General features: G+C 44.9%; 1 protein-coding gene across 1 annotated transcript; it reads right to left on the bottom strand.

Annotated features, from left to right (window-relative positions):
* Positions 1-20,239, bottom strand: REG4 (regenerating family member 4). Its single transcript, XM_020900707.2, has 5 exons — positions 20,077-20,239; positions 12,633-12,730; positions 8,956-9,093; positions 7,323-7,428; positions 1-1,068 (listed from the first exon to the last, which is right to left on the bottom strand). Exons 1-5 carry the CDS (start codon positions 20,141-20,143, stop codon positions 1,001-1,003), a joined length of 477 nt encoding a protein of 158 aa, XP_020756366.2. The 5' UTR covers positions 20,144-20,239; the 3' UTR covers positions 1-1,000.
* Between the last annotated feature and the right edge of the window lie 249 nt (positions 20,240-20,488).

Here is a 20,488-nt window from a genome sequence, read left to right as displayed (position 1 = left end):
TTCACCTTTTCTGTAACTGTCAAGTCTGTATTGTTTTGTTTTTACATTGCCAAGTAGATTCCTGACCTAGGGAGGGAAAAAATGACCTCCTCGGCATTGGAGCCACCACCCCAAACCTCACAAGGCGACGAGATTTGAGCAAGACATGAGTTGTCAGCACCCGGAAAGACAAGAGCACCCAAGGCCAGGTCAGCTCCCCTGCACCTGCCTGGGCCATCACCTCCCCTCACAAGCCGCAGGGCTGACAATGAAACAACCTCCCACCCACTCACTCATGCTTAGAGGTTGGCCAAGCGTGACACCTCCATCTCTCCTCTATCTAATCACGGCTGCAGCTGGGGAGGAGTTATGCTAAGGAGGTAAAAAGCAAATACTGGAAGGAAGGAAATGAAGAAACACTTGGGTGTGTTTTCTGAGTCTTATTTCACCTTCTCACTCTCATCGCTACTGAACTGGAACAGAACAAACTTCTCTGCACACAACCATTCATTTAAAAATGGCCCTGAAATTTTATAGTCTATATCTGCCTAGCAGAGACTTTCCTGGTAAATGTTCCCACAACAAACGGAAAAATAAGCAGATGGCTGAGAAGGTGGGTGAGGGCAATAGAGAGAGGGTGGAGGAATGCAGAAGGTGAAGAGGGCAAGAGGCTTTTTCCTGAATTTCTTCTCTCATCATCAAACCTTTATCCCTGATGACCAAAGACCTGGCTCTTTCATTAATGGGAGAGGCACCCTCATCTGCTAAAGATAGTGGAAGTGGGGAGGATGAAAGGAGAGTACTATGGAAAGGGATTGTGGGGTGAATATTTAGAGCTAGAAGACACTGTCAGACCAATGTTGACATCCCTGCCTCCGAGCTTAAAATGTCAGTGGAATAAGGGCTTCATCAGTCTTAGTTGCTATGTTTACTCTTCGAGACAATGATCAGATAGGCAGCATGGCAGAGAAGGAAGAAGAAAGGGCCTTGAGCCAGGGTTGGCAGGATCTGGATTCTTGCTCTAGGGTCGATACTTGCATAGGAAGTGTTGGCGCTTGTCGCATTCTTTGCTGCTCCAACTTAAAAAATCTGTAAGAAAATAAACAGATATTTAAATCCACCCAACTGCTGTGTTGAGTTTATCAGCATTATCTAGGTGTTTTGCTTGGACCCATGGATGGGGTACAAAAGTTTGTGTCAGCTTGACTAGGATGTCAATAGTCAAAGCTATGGTTTTTCCAGCATGTATGGATGTGAGAGTTGGACTATAAAGAGAGCTGAGCACTGAAGAAATGATGCTTTTGAACTGTGGTGTTGGAGAAGACTCTTGAGAGTCCCTTGAACTGCAAGGAGATCCAATCAGTCCATCCTAAAGGAAATCAGTCCTGAATATTCATTGGAAGGACTGATGCTGAAGCTGAAACTCCAGTACTTTGGCCACCTAATGCGAAGAGCTGACTCGTTTGAAATGACCCTGATGCTGGGAAAGATTGAAGGTGAGAGAAGGGGACAACAGAGGATGAGATGGTTGGATGGCATCACCGACTTAATGGACATGAGTTTGAGTAAACTCTGGGAGTAGGTGATGGACAGGAAAGCCTGGCGTGATGCAGTCCATGGGGTCGCAAAGAGTTGGACAAGACTGAGTGACTGAACTGAACTGAACTGACTAGGATGTGGTGCCCAGTTGTTAGGTCAAACACCAGTCTACATTTTGCTGTGAAGGTATTTTTCTATTCAGAAGTGATTTAGAGGCTACCCGCTCCAGTATTGTGGCCTGGAGAATTCCATGGACTGTAGAGTCTGTGGGGTCGCAAGAGCTGGACATGACTAAGCAACTTTCACTTGCATTTAAATCAGTGGACTTTGCATAGAGCAGATTACCCTCCATAACTTGGTAATCATGTAATCAATGAACGCTTTAAGAGAAAAGACTGAGGTCCCCAGAAGAGGAAGGAATTCCAACTACTCAGCCTCAAGCCTGCAACATCAACTTGCAGAAACATCCAGCCTGCTGACCTGTGCTGTGAACCTCAGATTTGCCAGCCCCCACAATTGCATGAGGGCTTCCCTGGTGGCTCAGCTGGTAAAGAATCCACCTGTAATGTGAGAGGCCTGGGTTCAAACCCTGGGTTGAGAAGATCCCCTGGAAGGGAACAGCTATGTACTCCAGTATTCTGGCCTGGAGAATTCCATGGACTGTATAACCCATGGGGTCACAAAGAGTCAGACATGACTGAGTGATTTTCACTTTTACAACTCCATGAGCTGATTCCTTAAAATAAATTTCTCTATCCCACATGCTCTCTCTGCCTGTCTCACTCCACCTTCTCTTTCTTCTGTTTCTCTGGAGAACTCTAAGATAGGCTAAAAGAAAAATAATTTAAGCATCATACACAATTGCAAAAGCTCCATACCAGCATTGCTTTTGAGGAAGGCAGGGCTTGACATTTTGTTGTTGTTATTTAGTCACTAATTCGTGTCCAACTCTTTTGCAACCCCATGGACTGTAGCCCACCAGGCTCCTCTGTCCCAGGCAAAAATACTGGAGTGGGTTGCCATTTCTTTCTCCAGGGGATCTTTCTGACCCAGGGATCAAACCTGTATCTCCTGTATTGGCAGACGAGAGCTTGATGAGCCCCATGGAGCTTGATATACATCAATTGAAAATGAGGATGTGGGGAGGAGTCCTACCTTGTTTGAAACAGGATGCTGTAAGGAACACAGCTGAGGCTCTATGAAGCTCCCATTTGAAGTTCACAGAATTGGAAGCTGCTGAAGCCAGCCAGCCATGTCCCAACGGGCCACTTATGTATAAAGGAGGACAGAGAGGAAGGACTTTGGAAGGACTGAAGCATTTTTGAGGAGAGGTTCATTTTTTTCTCTTCCAGAAAATAAGCTCCACAGAATGGCTTGGCAATCTGGGGTGTCTACCACTGAGTGATGAGTGGCTCCCCAGTTGGCTTTCTGCCTGGCTCTGACTTATAGATCTGGCCCTGGCACTGGTACCAGGGTATGTCAGGTCAGTGGGATAAGAGCCTGGGAAGGAGGGCATGTAGGTACAGCCAGGCAAACCAAGGTGAGGTGCCTCGTTCTCAGGAGGAAGAGGAGATAGGTCCTGACCACTCCCTTAGCCACAGGGCCCAGAACTGGGGCCACAGAGTGGAAATGAGATGGAGACGCAAACATTCTGGGCACTGCCAAAGTATGGGGCAAAGAGAACATGGCACGAGCTTCAAACAACCATGGGGAACACAGCAGGCTCCCCAGGGGGCACTGACTTAGGAAAGTGTCTCTCCTCCCATGTTCCTCCATGAAAGAGGGGCAGGTTCAGGGAAGGGTGTGGGAGACCATACTCGCCTCCCTACCAGGCCATGAAAGCCATGAGCCCAGTCTGCACAGTGATAAGCATCTGACATATATTGGGCTTCCCTGGGGGCTCAGCTGGTGAATCCGCCTGCAATGCAGGAGACCCTGGGTTTGATCCCTGGCTAGGGAAGATCCCCTGAAGAAGGAAATGGCAACCCCCTCCAGCATTCTTGCCTGGAGAATTTCATGAACAGAGGAACCCGGTGGGATATAGTCCTTGGGATCGCAAGAGCCGGAGTTAAAGACTAAACCACCACCACCACCACCACGATGATTAGTATTATTTTTCCCTCTGTACAGAGTGGCATCTGAGGAACAGAGAAGTAAGGAATCCGGTCAAGGTCACACAGCTAAGTGAAGGAACTAGACTCCTGCCCCAGGCACTCAAAATGCAGAGCCCAGGGCCTTGGCCTAAACTATATTAAATATGAAATTTATGTTTTGGTTGTAGAACCCTAGTTATCATTACTCAATATCTCATGGTGAACCAGTAGGTAACTCAGGAAGCACTGTGAAATACAATTTTCCAAAGGGTTCTGGTCTTTCTAAATAGATAGAAAAAAGGAACAAGTCCAGTCACAGAGAAACACACACATGGAATGTGTGTGGCTATCATTGGGGACACATATATTATACCTTATGAGTCTTAAACAAACTGTACAGCCCCTGAGTTGGTGAAGCTAAATCTGTTATATAAACATAAAGTGACATTGACAGGGCTGAAGGCAGTACTCTTTTAAATTCTACCTTCACCAGTTTCTAATCCTTGCTTCCTTCCTTGAGCTTTTCTGCCTCGAGAGCCTGTATCCTGAGAGTGGAAAGCTAGGCTGAGTAAATGGGCGGAGAAGTGTCCTGTGGCCTGGTGTTCTCAGGTGGACGACTGGCTTCTGGTTCCCACACAGGATACTTCATTGTTGGGAACTTTGCTGATGTGGACACAGACTGACAGTGTGAGGATTTTTCTTTGAGAACTCTATCCAATTGAAACCTTAGAATCACGGGAGGGACCTTGGAAGGCCACTGGTTCAGTGCTCCCCTGGAGCTTGGTCTGATATCCAGCCCTAGGGATTCTGATGTTGTCAGTCTGAAGCGATCCCTGAAATTCATATTTTTAAAATGTTCCTGAGCTGACTCTCATGTGCCACTGAGCCTCTTTTAATGCTTTTTAAAAATTTTAATTTATTTATTTTAATTGGAGGATAATTACTTTATAAAATGGTGATGGTTTCTGCTATATATCAATATGAACCAGCCATAGGCATACATGCAGCACCCCCATCCTGAATCCTTCTTCCACATATCTCCACACCCTATCCTTCTAGGTTGTCCCAGAGCACTGGCTTTGAGCGCCTTGCTTCATGCATCAAACTCGCACTGTTTATCTATTTTACATATGGTAATGCACATGGTTGGTTCAATGCTAGTCTCTCAAATCATCACACCCTCTCCTTCTCCCACTGAGTCCCAAAGTCTATTCTTTGTGTCTGTGTCTCCTTTGCCACCCTGCACATAGAATCATCAGTACATCTTTCTAGAGTTCACGTATATGCATTAGTATGCAGTATTTGTCTTTCTCTTTTTTAATGCTGCAGCTGCAATAACAACCACATGCATGTGTGCTCAGTTGCTAAGTCGTGGCCGACTGAGCTTGCCAGGCTCCTTCTGTCCATGGGATTTCCCAGGCAAGAATACTGGAGTGGGTTGCCATTTCCTCCTCTTAGGGATTTTTCCCAACCCAGGGATCGAACCCATGTCTCCTGCATTGGCAGGCAGGTCCTTTACCATTAAACCACCAGGGAAGCCCCAGTAACAACCACAATGTCCACCTTTGCTTGGTTAACTCTACTGATAGGTTTCTTACTACTTTCTAGGGTAGCTCATTATAATTTTACACAGTGCTGATTGTTCAGAATATTTTCCTTAGCTTGGATAGAAATATACATTTTGGCAGCTTCTGCATATTGGTCTTGGTGTATTCCTTCCATCAGAGATGACTTATTCCTTAAACAGCAGCTGTAATCCCTTCCAGACTGTGGGAAATCCTTCCTTGGTCTGTGATATGACCCACTTACCTCCGAAGGTTTGCTTAGAGCTCACCTCAGAGTTTGTCTCCACGTGTCCATCACTTTGCTGTCAGAAAGTTTTCTCATTCTTGTGTGCATATAACTTTTATTCTTCAGATAATAGTAAACCTGTTCCACGTCCCTTTCCACCTGAGCTCCAGTACCTGAGTTCTCAGTCCTGGCCCTGCCCAGGCTCACGCCCTGGCTAGTGGGGGAATCCTGGTGATGCTACGAAGGCCTTTTAAACACACTGGGATGTTCTCTTTCAGATCAAGCATCTTTTGCATCTTTGACATTCTGTTTCCTTTTCATGTCACTTATTAGCCGTGGTTCTCCTATAGGAGTGATTTTGTCCCCCCAGGGGACATTTAGGGCTTTCCTGGTGGCTCAGACGGTAAAGAATCTGCCTGCCAATGCAGGAGATGTAGGTTCGATCCCTGGGTCAGGAAGATCCCCTGGAGAAGGGAATGGCTACCCACTCCAGTACTCTTGTCTGGCAAATTCCAAGGACAGAGGAGTCTGTCAGGCTACAGTTTATGGGGTTGCAAAGAGTTGGACAGGACTGAGCAACTAACACTTTCAGGGGTCATTTAGCAAAGTCAGCAGACATTTCTGGTTGTTACAAACTGTGTATGTGTGTGTGTGTATGCTGCTGGTATCTGTCAGTTAGTGACTAGGGAATGCTAACCCTACAATGCACAGGGCAGCTCCCACAACAAAGCATTATCCACCCCAAATGGCTTTGTAGCAAGGCTGAAAACCCTAACATATTAGCATGAAAAGCAAAGCTTGAAGGCAGGCAAGAGAACTGAAGAGGCTGCAGTGATAGTGCCCAGCCTGCAGCCGAGGTTCTGGGCACTATTTTCTGGGATGAAACTCAGAGAATATGAGGGAAGAATGCAGGCAAAGTGAGGTTTCTAGGGCTCGTGGGGAACTCTGACTGTAAAGAAGCCCGAAAGCAGTCACACATACTTGCTCCCTGTTGTCTGGATTTCCCCAAATGTGACGTATTTCCCCCTCATGGTATAGGACAGAATTTTAAGATAAACAGAGACACAGATGTAGAGAACAAATGTATGGACACCTAGAGGGGGAAAGGGGAGGGGATGGGCTGGGAGATGGGGACTGACACATATATACTACTATGCATAAAATAGATAACTAACGGGAACCTACTGTGTAGCTCAGTGGGAAAAAGAGGGTTCAATCTGCTCATGGGCCATATATTAAGTTAATCTTAAAAATGCATTCCAATATACAGTAGGTGCAGATGAATACTATTTGATTCCACTTATATGAGACACCTAGACTAGTCAGACTCACAGAGTCAGAAAGGCCATTGTAGATGCCAGGGATGGGGGTGGGGAGAGGGATGTGGGGAGAGGGAAGGGGGATTTAGTGTTTAATGGGGACAGAGTTCAGTTTAAGAGGTGAAAAATTTGGGAGATGGAGAATGGTGAGAGTTGCACAACAGTGTATATGTCCTTAGTGCTACTGAGCTATACAGTTAAACATGGTTAAAATAGTGTGTTTTATATTATGTGACTTTTACTATGATAAAAAATCATTAAAAAGTGAACATAAAAAAAGTGAATGTAATCATTTGCTATATAGCAGTAATTAATGCAACATGGTTAATCAACTATATTTCAGTTAAAATGAGTTATTGAAAAAGAAAAAAAAGAAAAAAGTGATTGGAGCAAAAGAAAATATTGATAACTGAATGGCTGGTACACTGATATGGCAAAGATGGTGACATGGTCACAAATGGTCAGTGAGCAAAGTCTGGGACAAGGCCACTGTCCTATGGAGTTGTTGGTGTGAAATGGTGCAGAGGAGTCCAAGTCCAGCTTCGCTCTTAACAGGAAAGAGAAGGAGCTGGGATTCAGGAAGAGATGTGGTAGAACTTACTGCTCTTGGCATTCATCGCAGCACAGTACTTGTTCTCACCCACGGACTTGCCAGACAAGGATCTGAAAATATACACGGCTCCATCGACCCACTGCCACTGATGCTTCTGCAATGACAGGAGATGGGAGACACGTACACACCAGCCTGCCCACCTGCTCACAGCCCAGATGGTCACCGCAGCCCCCTTAAACACAGCTTTCACCGTAAAACTTGGGAAGGCACAGAAATGTGTGAAGGGAAAATAGAAAAGTCACTCCATTTAACCTTCAGGAAGACAACATTACTAATATTTTACCATATTTACTTGTGGTGTAACCATTTTTATGTATCACAATATTTTTATGTACTGAAAAATGTGGTAGCCTTTAAAACATATATATTCAATTTTGTAGTATTTTGCTTTCCAAACATTTTTTTAATGGTAAGAATGTACCACAATTTACCTTACTGATTCTCCTATTGATTGATGTTTATGTTGTTTCCAATTTACGATTATTGCAAAGAATACCACTATGAACAATTTTATTTGTAAAGCTGTTTCTGTACTTAAAATTATTTTTTAAAACTAGAATCCCAGAAGTAAAATTAATGACCAAGGGGCATGAATATTTTAAGGATATTAAAATGCATTTCCAAACTGCCTTTCAAAAACAGTTCAGTTGTAGGAATTTATACCGTCATTTACTGAGAAATTTCCCCTTATCTTAAAAATATTATTCATTAAGACAATGCAAACATCTAATAATCTGAGTCAAATTATATTGTTATTCTAATTTGTATTTCTTTGATACATTCATTGCACAATTCGTTAGGCTGTTTATTAGCCTCAGTCATGAAGGTAAAAAATTAAATTTAAAAAACCTGGTAGAAATTCCTTCAATTAAAAAGATGAATAAAAATTTAAAAATCAGATAGAAATAGATATAAATACTTATCCTATCTTTGAATGAGAGGGCTCTGGTTGATAGTAGTGTGAATACTAACAATGTAAAATTAACTGTATAAATTATTTGTGACATCTATGGCAAAGTTTATTAAGAAACACAAAGTCTAGGATTTTTCTGCTTGTATTCTTCGTGTTTTTTGGTTAACATAGAAGCCCCACAAAGAATCTATAAACTGCAGGTCCCACACAGAGACTTCAGCAACCTCACATGTCATTTCTTACAAAGAGGTACTGAGAGGGGTAAAATGAAAGGCCAGTGAAGAAAGTTAAGGATGGCATAAAACACGTGATGGCATCTAGTGAAAAGCTTAACTGAATCCACTTTAACTCAAGATCTAACTGGAATTTAATTAAGCAGGATCTCATAATGAGGCTCTCTGTGTGTGTCTATGTTTATTTGCATATGTATATGCCCCTATATACTTACAGAAACTTTTTTTTGAAAGGCTCTGAGGAGCTGGTAATTTTGTGTTTAAAAAGACTTGAGAGGGCTCTAAATGGATAGGTCTGTAAGCGGAGGACATGGCTTTGTCCCTAACCTGGAAGCCTTGGCCTCTATCAGTTGGAGGCAGGTGACTGAAGATCTGTTGTGTGTGCCCTTGTCAGTGGGCCTGGGGCCATTTCCCAGACAGGCGCTGTCTATCTGCTTCTCCCAAGAGGCCATCAGTGGGCCAGGTCTGAGGTTACCTTCTGCGGGTCATGCAGGCCAATCCACACCGGCTTGTTTCTTTGATAGGCACCTATGTACTTTGCTATGGTGCTGGCTTCCTTCAAACTCAGGACAGATGCCAAGTGGGCTCCGTTTCCATATGACTGACACTCGAGCTGAGGGCAAGGAGGAGATATGAGGTTTAAAAACATGGCCCACAACCTAAATGTCCATCTACGGACAAATGGATGAAGACGATATGGTATATTTCTTTGATGGCTGAGTAATAGTCCATTATGGGCTGAGTAATAATGGACTATTATTCGGCCACAAAAAAGAATGAAATAATAACATTTGTGGCAACATGGAAGGACCTAGAGACTATCATACTAATTATAGTAAGTCAGACAAAGACAAATACCATATGATATCACTTATACATGGAATCTAAAAAATGATGCAAATGAACTTATTTACAAAACAGAAACAGACTCACAGTCATAAAAAACAAACTTCTGCTTACCAAAGCAGTCAGAGGGGGAGGGGTAAATTAGAAGGTTGGGGTTAAAATATACATACTACAATATATGAAACAGGTAAACAAGGATCTACTGTATGGCACAAGGGATTCTACTCAATACCTTGTAAAGACCTATAAGGGAAAATAATCTAAAGAAGAATATATTGGTAGAGGTATATGTATAACTGAATCACTTGTACACCTGAAACTAACAGGATATTGTAAATCGACTGTATTTCAAGAAAAAATAGGAAAAAAAAAAAGAAAGAAAAGCACAGCCTTCACCTCAGAACCCTAGCTCACCAAGCAGCATGCACACACACAGCCCCCACCTCCTCTGAGGATCTAAACCCCACAGAAGACTTCCTGTCATCATGGGAGAAAGCATAACACACAGCTGTCAGGCCTCCTCGAGGCTGGGTCACGCGCTTTAGGGCCAGTGGAAGTGCCTGGGGTCCTGGACTTGCCTCTCATTTGTGTCTGTGACCCTGACAAGTCTCTGTACCTCTCTTCCTCGTCTGTAAAATGCAAGACATAATTATGGCTACACAAGGGAGTAGTTACGAGCATGGGACTGCCATAATGATGCATTACAGTAATACACTTCAACAAATCGGAGTCCACTGATTGTAAAATGTGCCATTCTCTAACTAGAAACTTACCGCCCAATTGAGAAAATCATTGTATATGCACACACTTTACAGACAGACAGAGATATATACTGTAAGCTCTCCTGGGCTTTGTTATAGGATCTGCCTACATGATTAAACTTAATTTAATAAAAGCATGGTTTGACTGTGGTTGCTACCCTAATGCTTGCCTTTGAACTTGCTCAGTATTAGATGTGGTTACTGTTTGATGATAATCTTGTCCTGGAGGAGGGCATGGCAACTCACTCTAGTGTTCTTGCCTGGAGAATCCCATGGACAGAGGAGCCTGGTGGGCTACAGCCCATAGGGTCGCAAAGAGGTGGACACGACTGAAGTGACTTAGCAGTCCTCACACTAAGTGCCAGCCACTTTACAAAACCCAAATGTTTTCACATCCATAATTTCATTTGCCTTTCAAATTTGTGAGGTGTGGAAGCTGCATTACCAGTCCACGTTTAGGGAGTGTACCAATCACAAAGATTCCTGGGACAGAAGAGCAAATAGGCTCAGTCGGTTTAGGTGATATTTTCCCTGTAAATTCACATGGCTAGAACCCAGAGCTCTGCTTCTTCAGTCTGAGATTGGGCTTACCTGTCATTTTCATGCCAGCCCCATTGCCTCCAGGAGTTTTGTGAACTAAGATAGCAGCTAGGAATCAAGAAGCACAGCGCTGAGAGGTCAATTTCTCCAGTCCTTCCCGACACCTTCTCTGAACTCTGGTTCAGGAGTGGTTAACTCTGCTAAGGCTCGGTAGCAATCTTATGGATTGTTTTTGCCTTGAAAATCTGAATTGAGCATCTACCATGTGCCAGAGGTTTTTTGCAACAACCCCAACAACCCCATGGGATGAAAGTATTGTCCCCATGTTACAGAAGAAAGCTGGTAAAGTGAGGCATAGCTCTAACTAATGCCTGGCAAAATGTGATTTAAATGCACACCTATTTTACTCCAGTATAGACTTGGACTTCACAGGTGAGCTTCCCCGGTGGCTCAGTGGGTAAAGAATCTGCCTGCAATGCAGGAGACACAGGAGACGCAGGTTCAATCCCCGGGCTGGGAAGACACCCTGGAGAAGGGCATGGCAACACACTCTAGTATTCTTGCCTGGAGAATCCCAAGGACAAAGGAGCCTGCCAGTTACAGTCCATGGGGTTGCAAGGAGTCAGACATTTCTGAAGCAACTGAGCAAACATATTATTCCAAAGCTCCCCGGATATCTTCCTCTGTTGTTTTGGTAGAATCAGCGTTGGGCTCTCCGGGGAAAGGCAATATAAATGTCTGAGGCCATTGTGGGCCCAGATTGTACCCCATATCCCCACTGGTCTCCCCAGTTGGTCACTCCAGTAAAACTACCACAATTCAGAGATATAGCAGCCCTGACTCCTCATATTCCGAGGTAACTTACTCTGACTGGCTACATGGGTATCTTTTAGGAAAGCCTCAGTGAAATAAAACCAATGCATTTGTTGAGTTATGGGGACACTAAGGCCTTCCATGTGTTCGGAATGCTTCACTCTCTGTCAGGTGGCTCTGAGGCTGGTAAATCTTGTACAGCAATTCAAGTTGTTCTTTCTCTAAGTTCCTCATCTCATCCTCTTTGGCTTAATGTGCATCTGTCTTTCTCCCTGATAATGGACTCCTGGAGGGAAGGCTGTCTCTGGTTCATTCTCATAGCTTTGCAGCCCCTCCAGGATCTGGGTCTGTAGCACACGCTCCATTGATTTGTTGTTGTTCAGTTGCCCAGTCATGTCCAATTCTTTGTGACCCCATGGACTGCAGCACGCCAGGCCTCCCTGTCCCTCACCATCTCCCAAAGTTTTTCCAAGTTCATGTCCACTGCATCAGTGATGCCATCTAGCCATTTCATCCTCTGATGCCCTCTTCTCCTCCTGACTTCAATCTTTCCCAGCATCAGGCACTTTTTCAATGAGTCAGCTGTCAGCATCAGATGACCAAAATACTGGAGTTTCAGCTTCAGCATCAGTCTTTCCAAGGAGTACTCAGGGCTGATTTCCCTTAAGATTGACTGGTTTGATCTCTTTGCTGTCCAGGGGACTCTCAGGAGTCTTCTCCAGCATCACAGGTCGAAGGCATCAATTCTTCGGTGCTCCACCTTCTTTATGGTCCAACTCTGACAACCACAACTGTACATGACCACTGGGAAGAACATAGCCTTGATTATATGGACCTTTATTGGCAGAGTAATGTCTCTGCTTTTCAACGCACTGTCTAAGTTTGTCATAGTTTTCCTGCTGAGAAGCAAATGTCTTCTGATTTCATGGCTGCAGTCACCACTGCAGTGATTTCAGAGCCCCAGAGAGGAAATATGTCACTTTCCACCTTTCCCCCTCTATGTGCTCCACCGATGCTTACAACATTAAAGGGGCTGAAGGGGTAACCCTCTTCTCTTCTCTCCACTTCACCTGCCAGGTGACTTCTCAGAACACCAGGGAAGGACCCTTGGCTCTGAGTTGAATGATACCTGGAGCTTTGGGTGTTTCCTTCCTCTAGAGACACCTCTCTGAGCATGAGCCAGATTTCTTACCTCAGCCTCAGACCAGTTCCTCAGCTTCCGGAAGTAACCATAGCAATATGACCTGTGGTAAAACCACCCGGTAGGACAGCTAGGTCTCAGGATAATGGCTGCGCACAAACAAAAGGCAAATACAAGTTACAAAGGAAAGAAAAAGCAAGTCAACACCTTAGCCAGTTTAAGACCTAGGTCCCCTTGAAGGAGGAGAGGCTGAGCGTCCTGGAGGCAGGATCGCTCTCTGCTGCCACATCTTTATACTGTTCACCTTTCTCCTGGCATCTCCGGAGGGGGCGGTGGTCTCTTACCAGAGTACTTCAGCATTGGGGAAAAGGAGATAATCAGATCTTTGAGGCTACTGGACACTGGCTCTGAACTGATACCGATTCCAGGAGACCCCAAACATCACTGAGGTCTGCCAGTCAAGTAGGGGTTTATAGAGGTCGAGCGATCAATGATGTTTTAGCTCAGGACTATTTTCCATGGACCCAGTGGTCCCCCAAGCCCATCCCTGTGCTAATCTCCTCACTAAAGGATTATGTAATTGGAATAAACATCCTCAGCAACTGGCAGAATCCCCACGCTGGTAGCAAGATCAAACAGATGTAATTCAAGAGATCACAAGAGTGGATGAAGGGCATAAACTGGTAGTTTTAGGCATCATAGGGGACAGATGGGTTTTTCCTTTTTTTTGTCTAGGGGAATGCATGACTGGTTAGATGGCTACTTGGCAGGGCTTGAAAATGGGGGGCTGTAAGTCAGTAGCAAGGGGAGGGGAACATTTTAGGCTAAGGGGGTGGGTGAGCAGAGAAACGGCAGCAGGAAGAGCAAGCACTTAGGTTTGCCTTATGTGTAGAGGATCTGTCAGGCAACCACTACAGAAAACAGAAGGAGAGAGCCAGGGCCCAGAAGCCAGGGAAACCATGACTCAGAGAGAAGCACAAACTCTTTCAGCTAGTGGACTGATGAATGGGCCATGTCACTGAAACTGCTGGAAATGCAGAGGACCCAGATAATGAATGGGATGCCGAGCCAGTAAGTTTGGACTTTGTGCCAGTGTGGCCACGTGGTAATGCTGTAGATGGGTGCAGGAGTCTTTCCACCCCCAGTGCATGTCCACAGACTGTTGTGGTTACATAGCATCTCCTCTCTCCTCAGGCAGATGACACAGCCGTCACTTGCTTGCCTGATGCTTCTGTTCCACTTCATTGCATGTGTTAGCCCCTCAGTCGTGTCCAACTCTTTGAGACACCATTGACTGAAGTCTGCCAGGCTCCTCTGTCCATGGGATTCTCCAAGCAAAAATACTGGGGGTGGGTTGCCATTCCCTGATCCAGGGGATCTTGCCAATCCAGGGATCAAACCCCTGTATCCTGCATTGCAGGCAGATTCTTTTTTTTTTTTTTTTTTTTTATGTATTCCCCATCCCGGTCCCCCCTCCCACCTCCCTCTCCACCCGATCCCTCTGGGTCTTCCCAGTGCACCAGGCCCGAGCACTTGTCTCATGCACCCAACCTGGGCTGGTGATCTGTTTCACCCTTGATAATATACATGTTTCGATGCTGTTCTCTTGAAACATCCCACCCTCGCCTTCTCCCAGAGTCCACAAGTCTGTTCTATACATCTCTGTCTCTTTTTCTGTTTTGCATATAGGGTTATCGCAGGCAGATTCTTTACTTCTGAGCCACAAGGGAAGCCCTGATCTACTTCATTCGTTGCCTACAAATCTCCTATCTTACAAATCTCCTGTTGCTTTCAGATAAGCTCTCCATTCAGTTGGGCATTCAAGGGTGTTCAGAGCCTGGTCACACGGCCCTAGTGAAACACAGCTTCCAGTGCAGCAGCCCCAGCTCCATCCTGGAACATGACGCTCATTGTTGACATAGATTCTTTGCTTGTGCTCCGCTTTGTACCTGTGAATGATGGACAATGACTAACCTAGTGGAGGCACAGCAAGACAAGTTTCAATGTCAAAGTATCTCTTTGCCCTTTCCTGTTTTCCCATTTTGTTTGCCTTTAACCTTGCCTGTGTGCTAAGTCACTTCAGTCGTGTCTGACTCTCTTTGGGACCCTATGGGCTGTAGTCCACCAGGCTCCTCTGTCCATGGGATTCTCCAGGCAAGAGGACTGGAGTGGATTACCATGCCCTCCTCCAGTGGATCTTCCCAACCCAGGGACTGAACCCACATCTTTTATGTCTCCTGCATTGGCAGGCAGCTTCTTTACCACTAATACCACCTGGGAAGCCCTCTGTTTAATCTTGAAAGAGCCTAATCATAGGCATGAAATCACTAGGCAATTTAACCTAACTCCTGAACTATGCTCTCCTGAATGCATACTATGCCTTATCTAAACTGCTGATTGTTTTCCTAGATAAAAAGAAGTAAAAATGAAGAATTCGGCAGTTAAAAAATGTTGTTGTTGTTTAGTCACTAACTCATGTCTGACTCTTTGTGACCCCATGGACTGCAGCATGCCAGGCTTCCCTGTCCTTCACCATCTCCTGGAGCTTGCTCATACTTATGTCCATCGAAATCACTGATGCCATCCAACCATCTCATCCTCTGTTGTCCCCTTCTCCTCTTGCCTTCAATCTTTCCCAGCATCAGGGTCTTTTCAAATGAAGATGAAAAGTATTGGAGCTTCAGCTTCAGCATCAGTCATTTCAATTAGTATTCAGGGTTGATTTCCTTTAAGATTAACTGGTTTGATCTCCTTGCAGCCCAAGAGACTCTAGAGTCTTCTCAAGCACCACAGTTCGAAAGCATGAGTTCTTCAGTGCTTAGCCTTCTTTATGGTCCAACCTTCAATTCATATGTGATTACTGGAAAAACCATAGCTTAGACCATATAGACCTTTGTCGACAAATTGATGTACCTGCTTTTTCATACGCTATCTAGGTTTTCTTAGCTTTTCTTCTAAGGAGCAAGAATATTTTAATTTCATGGCTACAGTCACCGTCTGCAGTGATTTTGGAGCCCAAGAAAATAAAATCTGCCACTGTTTCCACTTTTTCCGCATCTATTTGTCATGAAGCGATGGGACTGGATGCCATGATCTTAGTTTTTTTCAATGTTGAGTTTTAAGCCAGTTTTTTTCACTCTCCTCTTTCACAGTCATCAAGAGGCTCTATCCTTAATAGCTCCCTTCTCAATCCTGCAGGCAGATCATGCAGGCATGATGACATTGGATTAGTAAACCAGTCTGTCTGCACAGAGTGGGAAATAATGCAGAATCCAATTTCCTGCATCAATAATTCATTAAGATTCTTCTCTCTTTCTCCCCTTTAAAAATCATCAAGGCTGAGCAGAATCTTTGGAGTTGGTCTCTGGACACAAGTTCACCTTCTCCCTAGATTTCCAGCTTTTCTGAGTCAAGCACCTTTCCTTTCTAAGCAACAAGCAATCAAATTGGGTAACAAAGGGATACCTCAAATATATCAGGAACAAGCAACATAGAAGCTCATGTGCTTAAATATCTTACCTTCTACTACGTACTTTAGGAACAGGAGCATCAGCATTTGATGTTAAATAAAAAGAACACCTTTATGCCACTGTTGCTACTTCTGTTGCATTATCACCAGCTTCCACTGCAGAGTGCTTTCTCACCACCAGGCACTATGCAAAGGGGTTTATTTGTACTGCATATGTATCTTACGGAGGTGAGGAAACAGGCCTGGTGGTCACCCATCTAAGATCACACAAGGAGGTGTAAAAGCCACTTTTCAGATTCAGTTCTCTAATGAATCTGTGTTCCTGCCACCAAACCTCTCAACTTTGGCTTTTATAAAAAAAAAAAAACAAAAAATGTGGCAATGAAAATCATTAGAGGGTTGGGATGACTTGGTTATTTTATTTTTATTTTTATTTTTTGACTTGCTTATTTTATCAGGGAGAAAGAAAGTAAAAGACATCCTTGACTCAGAGTAAAAATTCATCTTAAGGATAAGGCTGACCACTGATTACCACCCCAAATGAAAAGGCTTGAATTTCGGTAAGGAACAATCTGGAGAGAGATTACAAAGCATGCTTTTCAATCGAACACTGGTGAAAAGATTCTGAAAGAGGTGGAAGGAAAGAGTCCAAGTCTCTGACTCCAGTCTGAGGATAAGGGCCCCTTGCTTCACACCGGGTGCTCCTAGTTCAGTTCTCTCTGATTTCTCTTTCGAACTCTGAAGTGACTCTGTTGGGCATCCTGTGGGCAAATGTGTTAGCACAGATTCTCCATCACCAGGCACTTTATTTTGTCCTGAATCCAGGTAGCGAGAGCAGAGCTCCCAGGGGCACACTGGAGGACCGAGAAGGGGTCAGGGCAAAGCAAACCTTGGATCATGCTTAAAGCCGGACCACCAGCACTCTCTCTCTTTTTCCCTGCCCCGTGTCTGTTTTTGAGTGTCCTTCTGTTTTTCTGTCCACGTCTCTCTGTTCGGCTCCCTCTGTGCCTCTCTGTGTCTTTTCAGAAAGACACGTATTTCTTTCCATGTATTTCTCTTTTTCTCTCTTTCTGTCTTTCCACTCACCCTGGCGTCTCTGCCTCTCACTAACTTTCTGTGGGTCTCTGTGCCTTGTTGAGTCTCTGTGTGTCTATGACTGTCTCTCTGCCTCGTTCGTTCCTCTCCTTCCTCCTCCCTCACCTCTCCACTCACCTCACGATACTACAGCCATGCCCACGGCTCCCTGGCGGAGACTCGTGAGCTCCTGGAGGGGCAAACTGTGCTGCTCTGCTGGGGCTGCCGCTCTGCCTTCTCCCACCTCACATGTCATGGAACATTTACTATGTACCGGGAGCTGTTCCCGGCATTCGAGCCACTCCCATCATAACCCTGTGAAGTAGACCATCATTATCCTCAGTTCCAGAGAAGAAGACAAAGGCAGAGAGTGGTCATGTCCTGGAGTCCCGCAGCAAATAAGTGATAGAGACAGGATTTGACCACCCAAGATGGTCTGACTCTAAATAGAAGCTCTCGGGCATTACAGTCATTGAAAGTGAAACTGTTAGTCCCTCAGTCGTGTCCGACCCTTTGCAATCCCATGGACTGTGGCCCACCAGGTTCCTCTGTCCATGGGATTCTCCAGGCAAGAATGCTGGAGTGGGTTGCTGTTCCTCTCTCCAGGGGATCTTCCTGACCCAGGGATTGAACCCGGGTCTCTCGTATTGCGGGCAGATTCTTTACCATCTGAGCCACCAAGTTTGCACCATTGTAGTCACTAGCCTCAATTAATTTGTTTAAAAAAAACCCCTACGGGCTAAGTACATTCACTCAGATTGTCTTGTTTAATTACCGGAGCTATCCTAAGTAATAAGGATGTAAGTCCCCACTGGACAGATAAGAAAACCTCTTCAGGGGTGAAGTAACCTACTGAAGACACTCATGGGGAAAGAGGAGGGGCCTGGGAGAGGAGCCAGTGCCCAGAAGCCCTAGAACCTTGATCCCACCACTCACGGTCCTAGACCCTCTCATCCATACACATACAGTGTCAGGAGGTTTTGGCTCTTAACATCCCACCTGGACAACTAATAGTCTTTTTACTCCACCACTTACTAGAAGTGTGGCCTTGGGAAAATTATTTAAACTCTTTTAGTTTGGGTTTTCTCATTTATACACTGAATCATAGGATGGTTTGGGAGGATTAAGTGGGATAATGCATGTACAATGAGTAGCATTGAGTATCTAGTAATTGTCAAAAAATAGTAACTACTTAATAAATTGTAGCTATCAAAATAATCACATTGTCATTATAACCCATGTAATATGTTTTGAAAATAGTAACTAGTTAGGATGTTTTAGGTGAACAGTAAAAGGATTCAGCTATATATATACATGTGTGTGTGTGTGTGTGTGTGTGTGTGTGTGTGTATGTATGTATATATGTGTATCCATTCTCCCCCAAACTCCCCTCTCATCCAGGCCGACACAGAGTTCCCTGTGCTGTATAGTAGGTCCTTGTTGTCAATCCATTTTCAGTATAGCAGTGTACATGTCCATCCCCAACTCCCTCACTGTCTCTCCTCCCCCCATTCCCGCTTCTTGGACAGCTCACTCTCCACGGCACAGTTCGGGCAAATTTCAAGCCCCCTCAGGGAAGCCAGGACCAGAGCAGCAAGGTACTAACTACCCAGGCTGTTGATTAGAAATGGCCATGGAGTGTGGCCCGCTGGGGGAGCTTGAGGGCAGCCTCTCCCAGTCTTTCACACGCTAGCACGTTCCAGAGAAAGTGGTTGAGTTCCCCAGGTCCTGAATGGCCGTAGGTGGTCAAGAGAGCTGGTGGCTGGACCCACAGACTTCAGCCACAAGCACCAACATGAGGCCCCAAGAACCCTGCTTCTCTTTGTATCTCCTTCCAGTCGCTCTCTCCCCGGGCCTAGGCATCCCTGCTGGCAGAAGTGCTGGGTCATGTGCAGCCCTGGACCCTCTCAAGAGGCCTCTTCTCAAAAGAAGTGCTCAGGCAAGTTTCTTCACTCCCCGCATCACACACGACACCATCAGGGCCTCTGCAGATTATCAAACAGCCAGGATACTTATTCTTAGCCCATATATGCAGCTTTCTTCCCCTGCTTTCTCCACTGGTAGATTCTAGGGTATTGCTTACTACCTCACAGATGTGTTACTTCGATATTTTATTTCTAAAATATTTTATTTTTGTTTATTTATTTATTTATTTGTCTGTGCCTGGTCTTAGTTGCAGCATGTGGGATCTTAGTTCCCTGACCAGGGATTGAAGCCAGCCGCCTGCACTGGGAACGCAGTCTTAGCCATTGGACCAGCAGGGAAGTCCTGACATGTGACTTTATACTTGATGCTCCCTAGGGATTGAACCCAGGTTTCTCGTATTGCAGGCAGAGTCTTTACCAGCTGAGCCACACAGGAATCCCAAGAATACTGGAGTGGGTAACCTATCCCTTCTCCAGCAGATCTTCCCAACCCAAGAATTGAACTGGGGTATCCTGCATTGCAGGTGGATTCTTTACCAACCAAGCTATCAGGGAAGCCCCATTTTTGTTTATTTATTTATTTGTGTGTGCCAGGTCTTATTTGCAGTATGTGGGATCTTAGTTCCCTGACCAGGGATTGAATCCAGCCGCCTGCCTTAGGAGGGCAGAGTCTTAGCCACTAGATCACAAGGGAAATCCTAACATGTGACTTTATACTTGATGCTGGGCCTATAGGTGTGTTGAAGCCATCTCTCCAACTAGTCTGTATGTTCTTTGCAAACTGGAATTCCCCAATATATTCAAGTAGGAAAACAGTGCACAAAGCATTGGGTAGTTCTAACTATAGTTATCATTTCTTGACTGCCAGGTGACAGGTACTTTAAATACATTATCTCCACCCTTCACAATAAACTTGCAAAATAATTATTATAATATACATTTGATTGATGATGGTTTCACTACGGCTCACAACCATACAAAGAACATTGACTGTGGGCTCAATTCCAGCTTAGTGACTGATACTCACCATCCAGGACTTGAGTGCTGGCTACACAGCTCATCAGAAAAACCAGCCACATGCTTTTCGGAGCCATCTTCCTCTTCCCCCAGTGACAGAAGTGCTTCAGGAAGCACAGATCTCAGAGCCCTTATCAGTTTTTCCTTGATACTCCTGGATTCACCCAGATCTGAAATTTCAACACATTTGCACTAGTGAAGTGGACCCAGGAATTTATAAAAGCCAAATCATATTAATAAATGCATTCTTCTCCGTCACTCAGTTGTGCCCAATTCTTTGTGATTCCATGGACTGTAGCCTGCCAGGCTCCATTGTCCATGGGATTTTTCAGGTAAGAACAATGGAGTGGACTGCCGTTTCCTCCTCCAGGGGATGTTGCCAACCCAGGGATCAAATATGTGTCTCCTGCATTGCCTGCATT

Source organism: Odocoileus virginianus, chromosome 5 (assembly GCF_023699985.2).
Source record: "Odocoileus virginianus isolate 20LAN1187 ecotype Illinois chromosome 5, Ovbor_1.2, whole genome shotgun sequence".
In the NCBI taxonomy this organism is placed as follows: Eukaryota; Metazoa; Chordata; class Mammalia; order Artiodactyla; family Cervidae; genus Odocoileus; species Odocoileus virginianus.
The sequence above is the reverse complement of the archived record's forward strand: the minus strand, read 5'-3'. Positions and strand labels throughout refer to the sequence as shown.